This window comes from Perca fluviatilis, chromosome 19 (assembly GCF_010015445.1).
Source record: "Perca fluviatilis chromosome 19, GENO_Pfluv_1.0, whole genome shotgun sequence".
Lineage (NCBI taxonomy): Eukaryota > Metazoa > Chordata > Actinopteri > Perciformes > Percidae > Perca > Perca fluviatilis.
This window is the reverse complement of record NC_053130.1, coordinates 12984069-13000612: the sequence shown is the minus strand read 5'-3', so window position 1 is coordinate 13000612 and position 16544 is coordinate 12984069. Positions and strand designations below refer to the sequence as shown.

The 16544-nt window shown below is 39.3% G+C and overlaps 1 protein-coding gene across 2 annotated transcripts; it reads right to left on the bottom strand.

The window, feature by feature from the left end:
- Positions 1-1081: 1081 nt before the first annotated feature.
- p4ha1b (prolyl 4-hydroxylase, alpha polypeptide I b) lies at positions 1082-15840 on the bottom strand. 2 transcript variants are annotated; one of them, XM_039783146.1, is made up of 15 exons: positions 15618-15840; positions 11374-11453; positions 10927-11023; positions 10561-10712; positions 9848-9985; positions 9395-9634; positions 7911-8128; positions 7633-7809; positions 6051-6121; positions 4135-4234; positions 3871-3924; positions 3700-3765; positions 2281-2349; positions 1485-1581; positions 1082-1277 (listed from the first exon to the last, which is right to left on the bottom strand). In XM_039783146.1, the coding sequence occupies exons 1-15, from the start codon at positions 15632-15634 to the stop codon at positions 1207-1209; spliced, it is 1647 nt and encodes a 548-aa protein (XP_039639080.1). In that variant the 5' UTR covers positions 15635-15840; the 3' UTR covers positions 1082-1206. The 2 variants fall into 2 exon arrangements, with proteins under 2 accessions (XP_039639080.1, XP_039639079.1); XM_039783145.1 differs by lacking the exon at positions 6051-6121 and adding an exon at positions 7278-7348 and having other exon boundaries at positions 15618-15838.
- Between the last annotated feature and the right edge of the window lie 704 nt (positions 15841-16544).

Below are 16544 nucleotides of genomic sequence, written 5' to 3'. Positions count from 1 at the left end.
TCCTCACACTAATTAGAAGCACTGGGCACAATTGAAAGCCTACCAGAATCATTCACTCTATATAAAAAAAAATGCGGGTATTTAAATCTGTCATAGCACAATGTGGTGTATCCAGCCCATTTCCCCCCTAATGTTTATGTACTGTTCCTTTGTTGCGCTTACTAATTCAATGACAGCTGATGGGCATTTGTGTCCTTAGACAACACTGGGACAATCAGGATGAACAAATAGTTGGGGTAACTGTGTCTGGGTCCAGGTGTTTAGTGCGTCTGGGTCCAGGTGTTTAGTGTGCGCATACATTTGTAAACACCATATGTTCAAGTAGAACAGATTTAACAATATCTCATAGTGTGGTCATTCAAATGAGTTAAAAAACAAACACGACGCTTAAGGCAGACCAACAAGGTATGTGATATGTCAAAATGTACTGCATAGATGTAGCCATGTAACCTAGAATAAATCACTTCTGATTAGTTACACAACTTACAGGGAATAGTGTTTCTTTTAACCAAAGTTGCTTTTAAGTTATTCGAAGCAGAGATTTCTACCAAAAAAAAAAATTCAGTGAACCTACTGTATGCTAATTAAACCCCTTTGAATAATAAGCCAGTTTATAAAACATATTAAACTGTTTTGAAGGTGGTTCATGTAATTTTACAAAGAACTAGTGTGCAGCCCTGAAGAATTTCCATTGCTTGTTTTTAAAAAACAATTTTATTTTCTAAAAAACCACAAGCCCAATTGCTCTGTTAATGAAATGAATGTAAGGAACTAGACAGGCCTCTCAAAAATGTGAACTGTACCTTTAAGGTTCAAACTGGCAGGGAGGAAGCTGGTCCTTACAGCCACTACAGAAGGAGAACCTCACCACAGAGCTAGAGTTCATACAGAGTGCAAAGACAGCCACATGGGAGTGAAAAGAGCACGAGTGTTTCCAAACCATTCAACAACATGAAGTACACATTATTTGTCACAGCGATGCTATTTTTTTTTATTTTTTTTGGGGGGGCCCAACCAAAACAATTTTTGGGGGGGGGCGGAAAAGGGGGGGGGAAAAAAAGTATTTTTTTTAAAGGGGGGGCCCTTTTGGACCCCATGTATTCATATGTATCATCTGTGATCTGCAGCAGTGTTCTTTGGTCCTGGGTGGTTCACAAGGAAGGAGAGAGAGGGCCAGGGAGGTGATGACGAGGATTTCTTTTTCCATCATTCAGTTTCATTTAGGGAACAAGGTCGTCGCCACTCCTGGCCCCGTTCATGGATCCATTTGTTTGATACTAAAGACGGAAAGAAAAAAAGATAATAATCATTACCTTAATTTAGCCCTTTGATTACTTTAGAAACAGTACTAATGTTTACCCTTCTTATAAACTCAAAACCAGGTTATGCCACTATCTCTTCAGCAAATAATATGGTCTCATAATAGATATTTACTCATGTCTTTATAGATGGTTTTATAGAGAACCAGACAAAGAGGAGCTCACCCCACTTGTTGCCGACCAACACTGGACAGGCTGCATGTCGGGTGCTGTAGTCTCCCTCCCCGCTCGGAAACAGATTGTACCAGAACACAGCAGTTCCCTGTTTCACACACACACACACACACACACACACACACACACACACACACACACACACACACACACACACACACACACACACACACACACACACACACACACACACACACACACACACACACACACACACACACACACACACACAATGATGACACACACAAGACGGCAGAGGTTAGCAGCGTTGAACCAGGAATATTAAAAAGTCAGCCTCAGTCTGCTAAATTAATTCCAAAAGATTCTTGACAGGTGAAATTATAACAAAAAAATTAAAATGTAAATGCACATTTGTGAGATTGTTAAAGTGATGGTTAAACATGCTGAGAAGTGTATGTTGAATTGTCAAATGTTCTTTCAATTACAGGAATGAACAAATAGACATTCGCTGATAGTACATGATCGTATTTTGCATGGAAAGGTTTCCTTATTAGGAGGTTTCTTTGTTTGGAGAGAGAGAGAGAGAGCGAGAGTGCGTGAGTGTGCCAACTAACTGGTACTGATACCTTACTGGGTGGCAAATACAACATTTGCAGCATTTTGCACAATTTCATTTAGTTGTTGATTAAAATATTTAGTGTGTACTATACTTCAAAACAAACAAAAACCCTTGGGAATTTGTTGGCTATATAATATGACCAATTCAGACACAGCTACTGAGTCAGTAAAAATGCATCGTATTAAGTGGTGAAACATAAGCGGTTACCTTTTGGGGCCAAACTGCTGCACCAACATCTGGGAATACTGTGGCTCCACCTGCTGCTACATCACTCATCTACAACAGAGAGTCAAAGTGAGTTCAGTCTTTATCTGTCATATCAAATAATTCTGTAGTCCTACAAGCACATTTTTGGAAGCTCACATGTATTGCTATCTGCGTGGTTATAGTCTATTTAATTACTCAACTGCTTCCCATGAATATTGAAATTGTATTTTGTGGTACTGTTTAAAGAAAATATCACTGGTTGTATTTTTTCTCCCATCTTTCTTCCTTCCAGCAAATATAACATCTGTGTGGGGTGAAAGAGTGCAAGAATGCTTCAGTCACTTCAAACAACTATTTGCTTTTTTATCAGTAATGTTGGCTTTCAGATGAATAATGGCTGCATCTTTTTTTTTTTGCATATGCCGTTTATGTCCTACTGTTCAAAATGTGCATGTGCATGTAAATAATGAGTGTGTGTGATTGACTGTAAACTGTACTAGGACAGGCGCTTACAGCAGTGTAGCAAAAGCCAATGAAACTTTCTTTTGTAAAAATAATAAACAAAGGGCAACTGAAAATATCCTGGACTTTTGAACCATGGACACTACACGGACTAGACACAAATAAATGATTTCCCACTTTATGGCAATATCAAGTTTTTGCTTGTTCCAACAATTTCTCCCATCTAGCATTGAGATCATATATCAACTCTCTCGCGCCACGCAGTTCAAAGTACGTATTACAGCTACGGTAGCCTTCACGCTTTGCCTTTGCTCTTTTCAATATCCTTTTTCTTTTTCTGGGCGAAGAAGAAGCCTCCCGTTACTGAAATTTGGATTTTGAATACGTGTAGTCCTCCACGTTTCCTTCTTCAAACTTGCCGGGAAGCTACGATACCCATTAGCAGCATTAGCAGCACCTGTGAGTTTATCATGAGACAGCGAAAACGCGAAAGGCGGATCAGTATGTCCCTTACCGGCTAATGTATTTCAAGATGGCGGGTGAATATGGAGCGTCTACCCCAGTTCATGCAAACGCAAATGTAAAAGTTCAAGCCAATAGGAATACTTGGAATTGATGGTGGTGGTAAACATTCATGAAAAAGGACAAGTTTGTGAACGGGCAACACAGATTTTGATAATGAACAACTAAAAACATTACACCCTGGACCTTTAATGTTTTCTGTAATGAGTGAACTATTTAAACCTATGATGCCATGTTTGTTTATGGCTGCACCAATACTTCATCATGTCATACACACAACTCATCATGATATATTCAGTGTCTTGCCATTAGAATTTTGACTAGAATAATGCTCCACATTAGTATAGATGGACCCACCAGCATTTCTGACATAGTCAGTGTAAGTTCAAGTTTGAAACATTGATCTATAGGTGTATTTAGGAAGAGTTTACTCACATAGAAGAGCCATGTTGCTATGCGGTTCCCTGTTCCCAGCTCTTTAAAGGCATCTGGTTCATCTTTCTGTGGAAAGAGAGCAAACACCACGTTTAATGTCCTGCCATATTAACACTACTGTACATTTACATTTACAGAAATGAACTTGTGTGAAATCACAAAGGGTCTTACCCTTCCAAAGTCAAAGTGAGGTTCATATTGACCTCCAACGCCATAATTTGCAACCTACAGAGATCAATACAATATGATTTAAGTCTCACAACTCTATAAATCAGGTTTCCAATGGCACACACAGAGGGGCAGGGGGAGTGTTAGAATTTATAGTACATTTATATAAGAACTATGTTGATTCAGTAAGGTTTTGCCTTGTAAAATTAAATAAAGAGAAAAAAAAACAGTGTTGAATGTTCTTCAACTAATGATGTGACTCTTTACCTGCAGCTCTTCTGCAGTGTCCATTTCCAACCCTGTGAGATCTTCAATTCTCTGGTTGATCTTATCAATCATTGGATCTTCATAGCCAGTGAGCCAAGCACTAGAATACAGGTGGATAAGCACAAAAATTGAGAAAGGAGAGGGACATGCGATGCAGTATATTAGTCAGGAACATATTTGTCCACTAGATGGTAGTAAAGATTTATTCTAAAATAGGCGATTGAGAGACATGTCATGCTGAAAAATTGCCATCAAAAGCTCAAAAAGTCTGGCATTAAACTAGATGATAGAAAAGGGAAGTGGAGGAATGAAGAAAATGAAAAACAGGAAACCAGCACGAGATTTAGAATCTCCAATCAGCTCAGGGTCCAGGATGTCTCTGATTTCAAACTTTGTAAACACTTGAGCATGTGTGTATTTCACACAGGAGTCTGGTTGAGGACTATGGCAAAAATATGTTCATGGATTTAACTTTCCTGACACTACATGCCTTTCATACTAACTCTCACACCCCAGTTAGAAAGTCCCTGATAAAATAAGCTCTTGGCCGAGCATTGGCAATAAACTCTTTCTTGTGAAATATAAAAAAATGACAACTGTAGTTATGGAGACCACATCAAAAAAAACATTCTGACATTAAATAGCAACAGTATCCATAAAAAGACAACACATAATATTATAAAATAATTGGAGATACAATTTATGTGAAGTTACCAACACATATGTGACGTGTCAGACAAAGACAGAATTCCAACATCTGCTCTTAATTCTCATTCTCAAATTTAGGGGATTTTTTAAGACACCACAAAACCTATAGCAACAGATTACCACTCCCACTTCTGATGGATGTTTCTGAAAATGTTTGCAGATTTACTATGAGATGTGTGTATTGGGGAGACAGTGAAATGAGTCAGGTTTCTTTTTTTTTTTTTAATCAAGAGTTTGGGCTGATAATAAGTTATAAGTTAATAGCCAACAAATTATTTTCCTGATGTGTCTAGCAGCCAGTTAACTAAGTGGTCAAACTCTTCTGAGTTCATCCGTCTGCTCCCTCCATGACTTCACGTTCACTGAATTTGGAAATACTTGCTGTCCAGCACATACGGTACACGTTTAACAACATCAAAGTAACACCACACCCTTGTACCGATGTGCACGTGCTCCCAAACATGAATTACCAAGAACAGCAAAACCATAGAAAGTTGGAGGTTTTGGTGGTCTGCTGAGCCTGCTATTTTTAAGGGTGGGATGCAAGTCTAACTTACAACAGGCAACATACCTATTGAAGTGGAGCAGTCATTTTAACTACAGGGGGACACTTTCTTAACATCAACAACTGCAGGACAATAACAATCTCTTTCCACATGTTTTCAGCATACATTTATCTGTGATTTAAGCTTGTGCATTGGACTCAGGCCTTGGAAGTTTTATTAATCTCTCTTGCTCATATATCAATTGAGGAAGCATAGTAGTACCACGGCAACTGTAATGAGCTCATACGAGAACAATGTTACAGATTAATTCCTAGAAACACAATGGGGGAATAGAGATTCAGTGCTCAGAATCTCACCACTGTGCAGTTCCACGGAAATTCTTACATCACTGGGTATACTGAAAGAACAAAGAATATTTAAGCTACACCAAAAAACAACAACAGAGGATTGTTTATCTTGATCTAAACTATGTTTAAGCTCAATTTGGTGTTCAGGCAGAAATCTGTTTAGGTTTTTACTTAAACCAAATTAAAACCCTCCTCTAGTGTTAGTTTTCCAGGTGTAGCAAAATATTTCCTTTTTTTCCAGTGTTAACTGGGTGCAGAGCTTAATAAGTGTTTCAGCCAGGGCACAAAGACAAAGACAAAGAGAAGGATGAAGGAGGAGGTATTGTGGCCCTCCTAGTAACCTGTGACCCCTTACCTCTTAGAGACTCTGTACTGGGCAGTGGTAAGTTTCCCAGTTAGAGGGTCATGCACCGTGGCTCGCCTTAACTACAGTAGTTCCAGCAGCACAAGGACACGGAGATCGAGGAAAAGCAGATAAAGGAAGGAAAAAAGGATAATGGAATGTGATACGCACAAGGAAAGTAAAAGGAGGAAAGAGGGAGAGAAAAGATAGGCAGATCTGGTCACTAGTTGTCAATGTTATTCTTAGGAAGAGCCAAGAGTGTTCCATGAGGCAATGCAATGCTAAAAACCAAATTTCCATTTCAAAATATAAAATGTATTAGTAGCGAATCAATGAGTGCCTCTGATACACCTCCTAGCTCACAAAAAAGCAACTATGTTAACTTGGAGAAGAAGCACATGTCCCCTTTCTGTAGCAGACTCCTGTGCAGAAATGTATCCACAACAGATCCTCAAAAAACAAAAGCGCTCTTTTTTTCCAAACAAATAAATATCAATTGGTTGTAAGGATGCAATTTTTTTTCTTTTTTCTCTGATTTCTATGTCATTGGTCAAAGCACCATGAGATAATATATTTGTAAGGAACGTGCTTTATTGACCAATAACAATAACAGTCTACAAATGTTTCAATATGCTGTTTAAAGCTCTGATCATTCTTAGCTGGATCCTGTGCATCAGCTCAGGAGCCTTCAGGCTTTGGAAGGGCGGAGAAATGGAGTGATACGGACGGGAGTACAGAGGAGAAATGGGATGAGTTGTTAGCCCCTTTAACACAGAGATTAAGCAATAGTGGGGCAATGCAGGTCTGCCATTATGCTGGCTTTGTTTATTCACACAGAACCAAGCAAAGGTGGCATAATGCTGCCCGAGTGTGTGACTTCCCATAGAATGCCGGCATTCGACGTGTAACACAACAGCGTCGGAGTTGCGTGTGTGTATGTGTTTGACAGAGGTAGAGAGTGAGTGGAAGAGAAGGTGAACTACTGCACGCAAGTTATTAATAACTTGGAATGCTTTTTTTTCACTTTTGACCTGCCTGTGGGACAGTTGCGTTTTGCAAGTTGGATCTGCGCTGTTATGGCTCTGTGACTACCTCCGCTGCCGGAAAAACAAAACAGTCTCGCCTTGTACAGGCTGTGTGAAAGGGGCTATTGAGGGGAAAGGAGTAGAAAATCTCACTTCCTCCTTCTCAGCTCTCTCCAATATCCTCTGCTTTTGGCAGCTCCTGGCTATGCCTTACCTTTTGCTGACCCGATACGGCGCTGTTTCCAGCACTCCTGTGATGGGGTTGGAGATGGTGGCCCTGCGCAGCTGTGAAGCCAGGGACATGATTTACCCACACACACACACACACACACACAGACACACACACCAAGATGTGTGTGCCTGTGTGCTTGCCTCACTAGCAGAATCACATCAACCAGCCTCACAGCTCTGACCTCCCACTACCCAACACACTAAACCCCATAACAGAAATTGAAAATGCCTAATGGTTGTTCCTATTACATCACAGTTAACTGTAAAGTGACAAATATAACTTTATACATGCATCATATGGCCTCATGGGAGTGCTGAAACTACTGAGAATTGCTTACTCGGGGCTTCGCCAGTTGCTTGACCTTGTCCATTTCTTTGTCAGACATGATGTCAAGGTAGCGGACAATGTAGGGGCGGTCCCACTCATCTTGCTGTTTGACAGGTGCCAGCACATACATAGGGTTGTGATTGTTGTCAAAGTAACGACAGAACAGCCGGCTCTGCCTGCGGGGGGTCTGATTGAGAAAATAGGAAAGCAGGGAACAAAGAAGGTCAAACTGATGTGTGTTTATTAAGTAAGAAATTGTGTTTTTGCGTATCTTTTGGTCTTCCTCACCATTCTGTTGCCCTCCCCACGACAAAGCATCTCATACTTCGTCCTCTCTGGAAGCAGATGATTGGGGACCTTCTTTTTGGGCTTCTCTTTCTTTTCAGTTATATCTCTTTTCCCTTGCTCTTTCTCTGTTTGAGCTCCATCCTCTGCATCCTTTTTCTGCTTCTCCAACTGGAATTCAAAGTACTTTAGGTTGCCCTTGGCACGCTGGTGCTCTGGGTCTAAAAATGGGAAAATGAGAGACCAACAGAAATAATAGTGGCGATTTAAAATAGTGATGACTGCAGCAATGTCACCATAGAATATCACATGCCCTGCACTCAAAATAACTAAGCTTCCAACATTATATACTGTATGCTATTTATTCAGTCTGATCTTATCCAGTTCTCAGAAACACAATGTAAAAACAGGACTAATTAAGTCAGGGGCTCATGTGAAGGAAAATATGGCATAATAAGGTCATAATCAGAACGTTGTTTCAAATGTAATGACATGACATGAAATGTATTGCAGCATCTGTTATCAAGAGTATTAATCAGTTGCAAATGCAACTAATGGACTTTTTAGAAAATAAATGTGGGTTAGAATATGCCAAGTTGAGGCTGGCGGGATGGTGTTTGGCACTGTCCAGCCAATAGGTCATTGAAAATGATATGCTCATTACTAGCATTAGAATGGTTTCTATCCAATCACAAAGTCTTCCACCAATTCTGTTAATCCAAAATCCTGCAACTTGTTGTTGCAACAATGCTGTGGTCTAATCTGCAGGTTAGAGAGTTCAACAATTATTCACCGTCAAATGGATAAAACACATAAACAAAGTCCCTTTCTGATTACCATTACATCACTACTGTCAATAAGTAAAAATAGAAAATGGCACAAACGTTTCCACAAACATCAATAATAGGTTCTTTCTAATAAGAAGTTCTATTAAGATCTCTGAATCACTCTGCTAAGAAGACTGTTTTGTTTTATGCCAAATTCACAAACAACCCAAACATATATCAGTGAGATTTTAATCAGACCAATATCTGACTCTAGGTGGTAAACTACACAGAATTGTAGTGGCATGAATGTTTTAGTTTGGACTGATTATGTCTGCAATATTCTCTGGTTCACCTGTTTAGTATGTCATTCAGTTCAAACCAAAGAGAATTTGCTGTTGCTGCTTAATTTATCCAATCTACTTACTGACTTAGTTCTAACAATTTAGATTATGTGCTTTTCTTTCTTAGTTTTCTTCTTTGTGTGTTTGATCAAATTAAGATTATAGATTTGCATTGTTAGTCTGATCTCAAACAAAATATAGTCTGTATCTGTGCAAGTCTGTGACAAAAACAAAAGTGCATCAATTCCTAATCTATCTCATGTTTATGTGACATTATTTACCTTGAGCAGAAATTTTAGAATGCACATTGAAAAAAACATGCCTCCCAGTATACTTTTCAAAATTCGGGAAAAATATGTTACAGTGTGGAGGTACTGACCCAGTTCAAGCAGCTTCTTGGTGTACTCCAGGGCTCGATGTATCTCCCCCTGCTGGTAGATGGAGTAGCTGAGGTAGTCGAGCACTGTCACCTTATCTAAAGTGGACTCCTCTCCCTGTTCAAGCTGTTTCAGGGCCTGGGCCATCCACAGCTCTGTGTGGTAGTAATCAACATCAGAGTAGGCGATTTTCCCCAGTTCGTAACAGTCCTCCACTGTCATAAGGCTCTTGTATTTCACTCCTAGTGTGCAGAGGATACGGGGAGGGGGGGCATTGACAATTAAAGTTAACCATCTCCATTGTTATGCAAATAACACAGAAACCAAGAAAAACCCTCTATCCCCACATGGCCTGCTGTTTACTGTGACTTAAACGGCACTCAGTCGGTTTATGTCTGTTAATTTTAATTAACTGGGGAAAAATAGGTCTTTTTGAACAAATGTAAGGCTGGTACCAGGTAGGTCTCCTGTAGAGATGGTGTTGGCATCCAGTTTGTACGTGTCTTGTAACCGGAGGAGAGCTTTAGCCGCTCCGGTCTGGTCCTCATCTGTGGGGAAGTGCTGTCTCTGGATGGTCAGATTGGAAATAAATCCTGAGAGAGATGGACAGGAGAAGACAGACGGAGAAAGATATAGTAGGATGATTGTGTATGGGATATACAACCACTTAAATGGACAATCAATACTTACACCAAATGAAATATAAAATGCTTGGAGTGACTTCAATCTTGTATTATAGTTGTATAGAGATTTGGCAAAAATAAATGAGTAAACTTCGCTACCTAAATAACTAATGTAAAGGTCGTGTTCTACTAAAATATATTGAGTACGAATGAGCATCACAGTATTGCTCTACACATGCAAACATATACAGCTTTCCCTGTATTATAAAGTGTGTTTTAAAAGTCAAACAAACAAAAACAACCCTGCCTGCCCTCTAGACACTCTGCTGCACTAATTAGGCAGTTCCATGATCAGCCAATCCCAGTAAATGTACAGAAAGCACTGGACCAGACCAATGTCAAATAGTTTTGGAAAATCTTCTTTTGTGTTTATTATCTTTTTAAGGTCCCTGCAGAAGTACATACTGACCACAATACTTTTCTTGTGATTTTCTAAATGTTTGGTACTTAAGATATTATTTGAACCAGGTCTGCTTTATTTGTACCATCAGTGGTGTCACTGAGTACAAGGCTCTCCAGGTCTCCCCACTCTGTGTTCAGCCTCTTCATCAGTTTGAAGGCATTGACAGGGTGCCCCAGGTAGCCCTCGGGGTCCTGTATGGCTGTGGCTGACAACAATTCCAATTTATCAGCCCACCTATCACAAGGATGGTAATACAGAGTTAGATACATTGCTTACACTTAAATCCATAAGCAATAATACATTGTTAATCAGAAATATAAAGAATTGTGTGTAGTACAGTGTCCATTTTTGAGTGCATGTACGTATGTGTATCATATTGTATGCTCGTGTACATGTACGAGTATCTGTGCATCGACCCATGTGTGTTACTTTGTGTCTACAAACTCACTGTTTCACCCGCTCAAGCTTGTTCTCCTCCGCTTTGATGTAGTCCTTTAGAGAGGTGACAAGGTCTTTTTCTGTGTACAACAGATCTGTCATCTGGCCTGAGGAACACACAATCAGAAATACTTTTACTTTTTATCATACTACTGCAATGATAAATAACAAAGGGCATCACTAATCTTATCACATTATTACAGGATCCTACACTGTTGTGAAATCTTGTTCTTCCATATGTGTCATACAACACAGATCAGCAAAGGGAGCAATATTTCTTTTCTTAAGATTATTTTTTTGGTGATTTTAGGCCTTTATTATACATAGGACGGCTAAAGATGTGAAAGGGGAGAGAGAGGGGGAATGACATGCAGCACGCTCTACCAGGTGAGCTATCCAGGCGCCCCTGGGAGCAATATTTCTAACGTTAGTACCATATGTTGCTTGATGGTTTTACCTATGGAGGAGAAGAACTCGTTGGCAGAGAGCGACTGCAGACAGCTCAGCAACAATAAACACCAACATGGCAGCTCCATCCTAAAGAAAGGGTGAGAGAACTTGATTAACTTAAAAATGTAATCATGCATATTCAAAAATAATTAAGGTTCATTAAGGTTAATCACATAATTGACTGTGTTGTACTGTAAATGACATATGAGACTCTGCAGAATATTTCTTTTCAAATTGATCTCTAAATCACAGTTCCAGCTGGATTTCAGGTAACCACATCAAACTTGCTGCTACCAAGAGTGAGCTGCTTAGTTTCCCTGGTAAACCCTTCTCTCCAAATTAACTCTCCATCACTACTGACAAACCATGGTGACTCCTTTCAAGGCTCTGCTAGACAACTGACTGTCATGTCAGACCCATATATAGCCACGACTTAATATTGCAGGCTGTCGTACTCTAACATCCCTAACATTTTTTAAATATTTTGTCTGGAATATATGAGCTCTTTTCCAGTGAGTCATATCAAACATTCCTGACTTTACAACTCATTCAGAATACTTCTTCCCCCGCCGTCATATACCTCCCTGATTAATCATATTGTTGCCTTCTTTTACTCCCTCCAGTGCTGCAACTACTGAATTCAAAACCTGGTTGTCAGCACCATTTAAGACCGGATAATCCACAGACCTACTGTGGACAATTTATCTTTTTTTTTCTTCCTTAGAAAATAGTTCCCAATAAAAACTGTTGGCAGCCAGTTCTGTGGATTGTCCAGAGTAACTGGGATATTGGATCTGAAAAGGAACGTTGCTGTTGAGTGAGCGGAAGTCTCAGCAGCAGTTATTTCAAGACGTTTTTATGTGATTTGGGTGAACTGACCATTTATATAGACAAAAATGAAAATATATATATTCAAATGCAACAAAAGGTAAAGCAAAAAGAGTAATCAAAGCCTTGAACTAAACAACGTTGAGAATCTACTTAATCCTTTTAAAAGTGCAGCCTCCCAACCACAACCAAATTTAAGTCTATGGCTGCTGTCACTGTGTCCGGTTTGGCATAGCCATAACTAGTACAGGGCTTCTGGCCTGTGAGGAGTGGCCCTGTGGGCTTTCTACCCATACAGACAGAAATTAGAAGCAGATTGACAGGAATAAATGTGCAGGCAGGTGTCAATGTTATATGTGTACATGGTTCCAATGTCTTAAATGAGAACATTTGCTGCTTTACTTGGTGTTAAATTATAGTAAATTAAATAGGTTTTGTACTGTTGGTCAGAAAAAAAACAAGACATTACATTTTTCACTGTTTTCTGATGTTCTATAGACCAACCTATTAATTGTTTAAATATTGATAGATCGGCAGATCAATCAATGGGCCTAATGAAAATAACCCTTTGCAGCCTTAGCTTGGATATGTTGATTCTAGATTCTAATACTTTAACAACCTCTGACTTTGGTAGAGAGAGAAAAAGTACTCCAGCAAATTAACAGTTTAATTCTACGATCTTTATTGACTGTATAATAGCGGAATATGCAGTCTATGCATGAATATATATAGTTACTGTTACTTTTTTTTTTTAAATAATGGATAAACACAAGAGGTGCCATGTACAATAATAATACTACCACCACTGTAAATAACCACCACAAACACACAGATACACCTAGTGGCAAAATAGAGGTCATGCATGAAATGTGCATCTATGCAGATTTCTAAAGTATTTTACTGAAAGCAGACAACAGGCTCAGGCAGGTTCCTTCCACAAGGACAAGCCTTCAGTAAAAATAAAAGAATGACTTCATATGACAGTTCAATTTAGGTCAGCAGCAGCCAGCAGAGGGGAAGGAAAATAAGTCTGCCAGATTAAAACGGAATTAAATTACATTAAATTAAAGTATATTTAATTAGAAACTCAAAGGCAAGATGCAAATTGCCATTATCCCTAACTGCTTCTACTGTATTTTCGGTGGTGCCCCTCAGTCCAAGATACCATAAATGCACTTCTGCCACTTAGATTTCCAGGATAAAAGCTCAATAGAATATAATTACTGTAATGACAGGGTGACAGCTACTGTGTCTCTCTTGTTATAATATTGTAGAAGTGTAATGTCAAGATTAAAGCAAGTAATAAGTATAGTTCTAATTTAGATGTTTTCATGCCACACATGAGAGGGAGTGGTAGTGAGAGTGTTTGTGTGCATAAATTATATTACGTGACATGTGAAGACTCCAAATTTGACATTTGTGAGGCAGTTTGTTTAAACCGATTATAAAAAACTATTTTGCATAAACTTGCCTGGAAGTTGTTGTTTTTTCTGACTTCTGAACCTATGTGTAAATTGGGCTGCATTTTGTTCAGACATGTACATTAGATGCCTCTTTTTTCTTTTACCTCTCAGCCTTGTGTTAATTGTGGGGGGAAAGGTTATATCACAGTGCTCTCACCCTCAGACAACACGGATAAATAATGAGTTCTGATGTTCATCGCATTCCAGGAGCTTTTACTGATTTACTGTTTTCCTGTCACTTCTACTATTTCCTACTTTAGCTAGAAATACAAAGTACTTTCAACAAACCCCTTAAACTAGGATTGAACCAGTTACTTTCAGTTGTGGAATTTAAATGTAGTACAGAGAAATAGCAAAAGCAATAGAAATGGGGAAGGAAGGAGCAAGGAGTGGAGTCTTTTCTCTTAAAGGAAAAGCTTATTCCCCTTTTCAAAATGTTACATTATGTTAGCAGCCTAACTCTTAAGGCTGTTGTTTGTACATAAACTATGCATACATTAGTATTTCTACCTCTTCTGCAATTGATTACCCTCTTTTATAATTTGATTTTGTTTGTTTTTTAAACTGTGCAAGATGATGAATGTCTGAAGAAGCCTTGCTCTTTGATTTTAAAGAAATGACACAAAAACCAAAGGAGTTATGACAAATTACCCAATTGTTGTCGTGGCATTAAACTTTCTCCACAATATACACAGGGAAAATGTAGCCTCCAGTGGGTACAAATTAGAAAGCCAAGACTCATTTGTAAAATATTCACTATACTTTCCATATAATTATTAATGCACTGTATGGTTTATCATGACAATATTTTACACCACTGTACTTTTTATTACTTATACAAAAGGATCCTATTATAACACAAAAAAATTTAATTCACTAAAGGGCTAACAAACTGACTACCATTCACATTAAGATCCTTTTAAATATTAGGCCTACATGATATTAAGGTGAAATATTAATTATTCAATACAATGTGTGAGTTATGTGTCAGCCTCACTGCTGTTACTACAGTTTTTAACAAATTTAAGACTAACTCTCATTCTGCACTTTAGTAGCTTCCTCGCAGAGAAATTGCCTTCTTCTCATCTTCTCGAAGTTTTACTGGGAGTGAAGCTGTGAGGTCAGATAACAGGATGTGGATGGAAGAGGACTGCCACGTCTTCGCCCCTCCCCGCCGGGGAAACTCATGCGAGGACTGAACACTGCCCAATGGAGTCTGACTGATTTCACCAGGAATAACCCCTCAATAACCCCTGCAACCTTACTGACAGCAGGGGGGCTTTTGATTTCTGGAAGGCAGCCGGTGCTGTTGGTTTACTCCCAAACTACTTTAGCCAATTAACGTTAGCTAGCTAGCTAACCAACAAGATGTAACGTTTAACGTAAAAATAAAGTTTCCATTGAGTGTTAACTTTTATCCCCAAATACCCTAATATAATGGGCTCACTGAAGTGGTTAACATGGCAGACTATGTGACTGTTAATGTACAGAATGTTTTAACAAATACAATTAGTGTAGCTATGTTATACTGTTAATGTGTGTACGTAATATGTCGTTAACGTTAGAGCAGAGTGAAGGCAGCAGCATCCCACGCTGCACTGCACTGGAATGCCATAACATTGACGCAAGTTTCATAGGCAAGATTCTTGTCTCGTTTGTTTCGACTTTTACTAACTGAAATTGCTTATAATTACTATTAATCAGTTCAGGCTTATTGTATTCCTTGCTGCTTTCGAGAACCATCACAAAAAGTTTCATCCAGGTAGCTACGTCAGTTTTCAGCTAGCTTAGCAAGCTAACGGTAACATAACTTTAGTGGAATAACGTTAGCTAATAGAATTTGAAAGTTCAAAGTGTTTAACGGTTGCAACTGAAAACGGAAAATACGGTAAAACAGACGCACCATAACTGCAGGGTGGCAGTTCTTGCTGTCTCATCTGATTGAGCAATCAATATTTACCTAAACCACAGCATCATGCAGCAGAAATGTGTCCCCTGCACCAGTCCCGTGGTCGCTTGGTCCTCTGAAGTCTCAACTCAAACCAGACTCGGTGCAGTCAACGGTAAGAAGATAACCACGGAGTCTGGTAGTTCGTCCTATCTGTGATGTTTCTGCGCACTGTTGGCCATCTGGTGGTAAAGGGCTGGATTCCTAAAAGTCTGAATGCTACGTGCAGATTCTCACATGCAAAAAGTCTCCTGCTTCTAGAGACTTCGGGGGCTGGCGTTTGGGAATTGCAAGGGGAGGTGTCTAGTTGGAGACAGCCATGGATGAGTAAGTATTTGGGGGTTTATTGTTAAAATAAATAAAGGGTGTGTGTTTGTGTGTAGGCTACCAGCTAACGTCACTCTTCTGCCACGTGTTGAAATTGTGCTGCAAATCTTAGATGTGCATTATTTCTTTTTTTACGTTGGCCCATGCTCTAATGTCCACCAATTAAAAAACAATGTATCGTATATTTTAATTGAAATAAAGCTTTGACAAGGCATGTGTACCCTAGCTTCGATAGCTCCATTCAAACTGATGTTCTGTGTAGTTTCGCAATGTTTAACATGGCCAAACACACTTATTTTTCAACATTTTCACCTGCAGTTTCCTCTTCCTTTTTCTCCCACGTTTTAGAAAATTCCTTCCTCCCACCCAAAAAGTGTGACTGGAGGGAGGGAATTCCTGCTGCATGCTACCGAGTTCAACAGGGTGGAGCTGTGTGTGTGTGTGTGTGTGTGTGTGTGTGTGTGTGTGTGTGTGTTTTGTGTGTGTGTGTGTGTGTGTGTGTGTGTGTGTGTGGTAAGGAGCGGGAGAGAGTAGCAAACTGTTAGGTTCACTGCAATATATGCAACAAATCTCAACTAGCTATATCTCTATGGCATGCCCTATGTAAACATT

Excerpts from the sequence above, each read along its gene's own strand:
- p4ha1b (XM_039783146.1), bottom strand. Across the intron at positions 10,713-10,926 it reads AAGCTTGAGCGGGTGAAACA|GTGGGCTGATAAATTGGAAT; the intron begins GTGAGTTTGTAG and ends TCCTTGTGATAG. Across the intron at positions 7,810-7,910 it reads GTGGGGAGGGCAACAGAATG|ACCCCCCGCAGGCAGAGCCG; the intron begins GTGAGGAAGACC and ends TTTCTCAATCAG.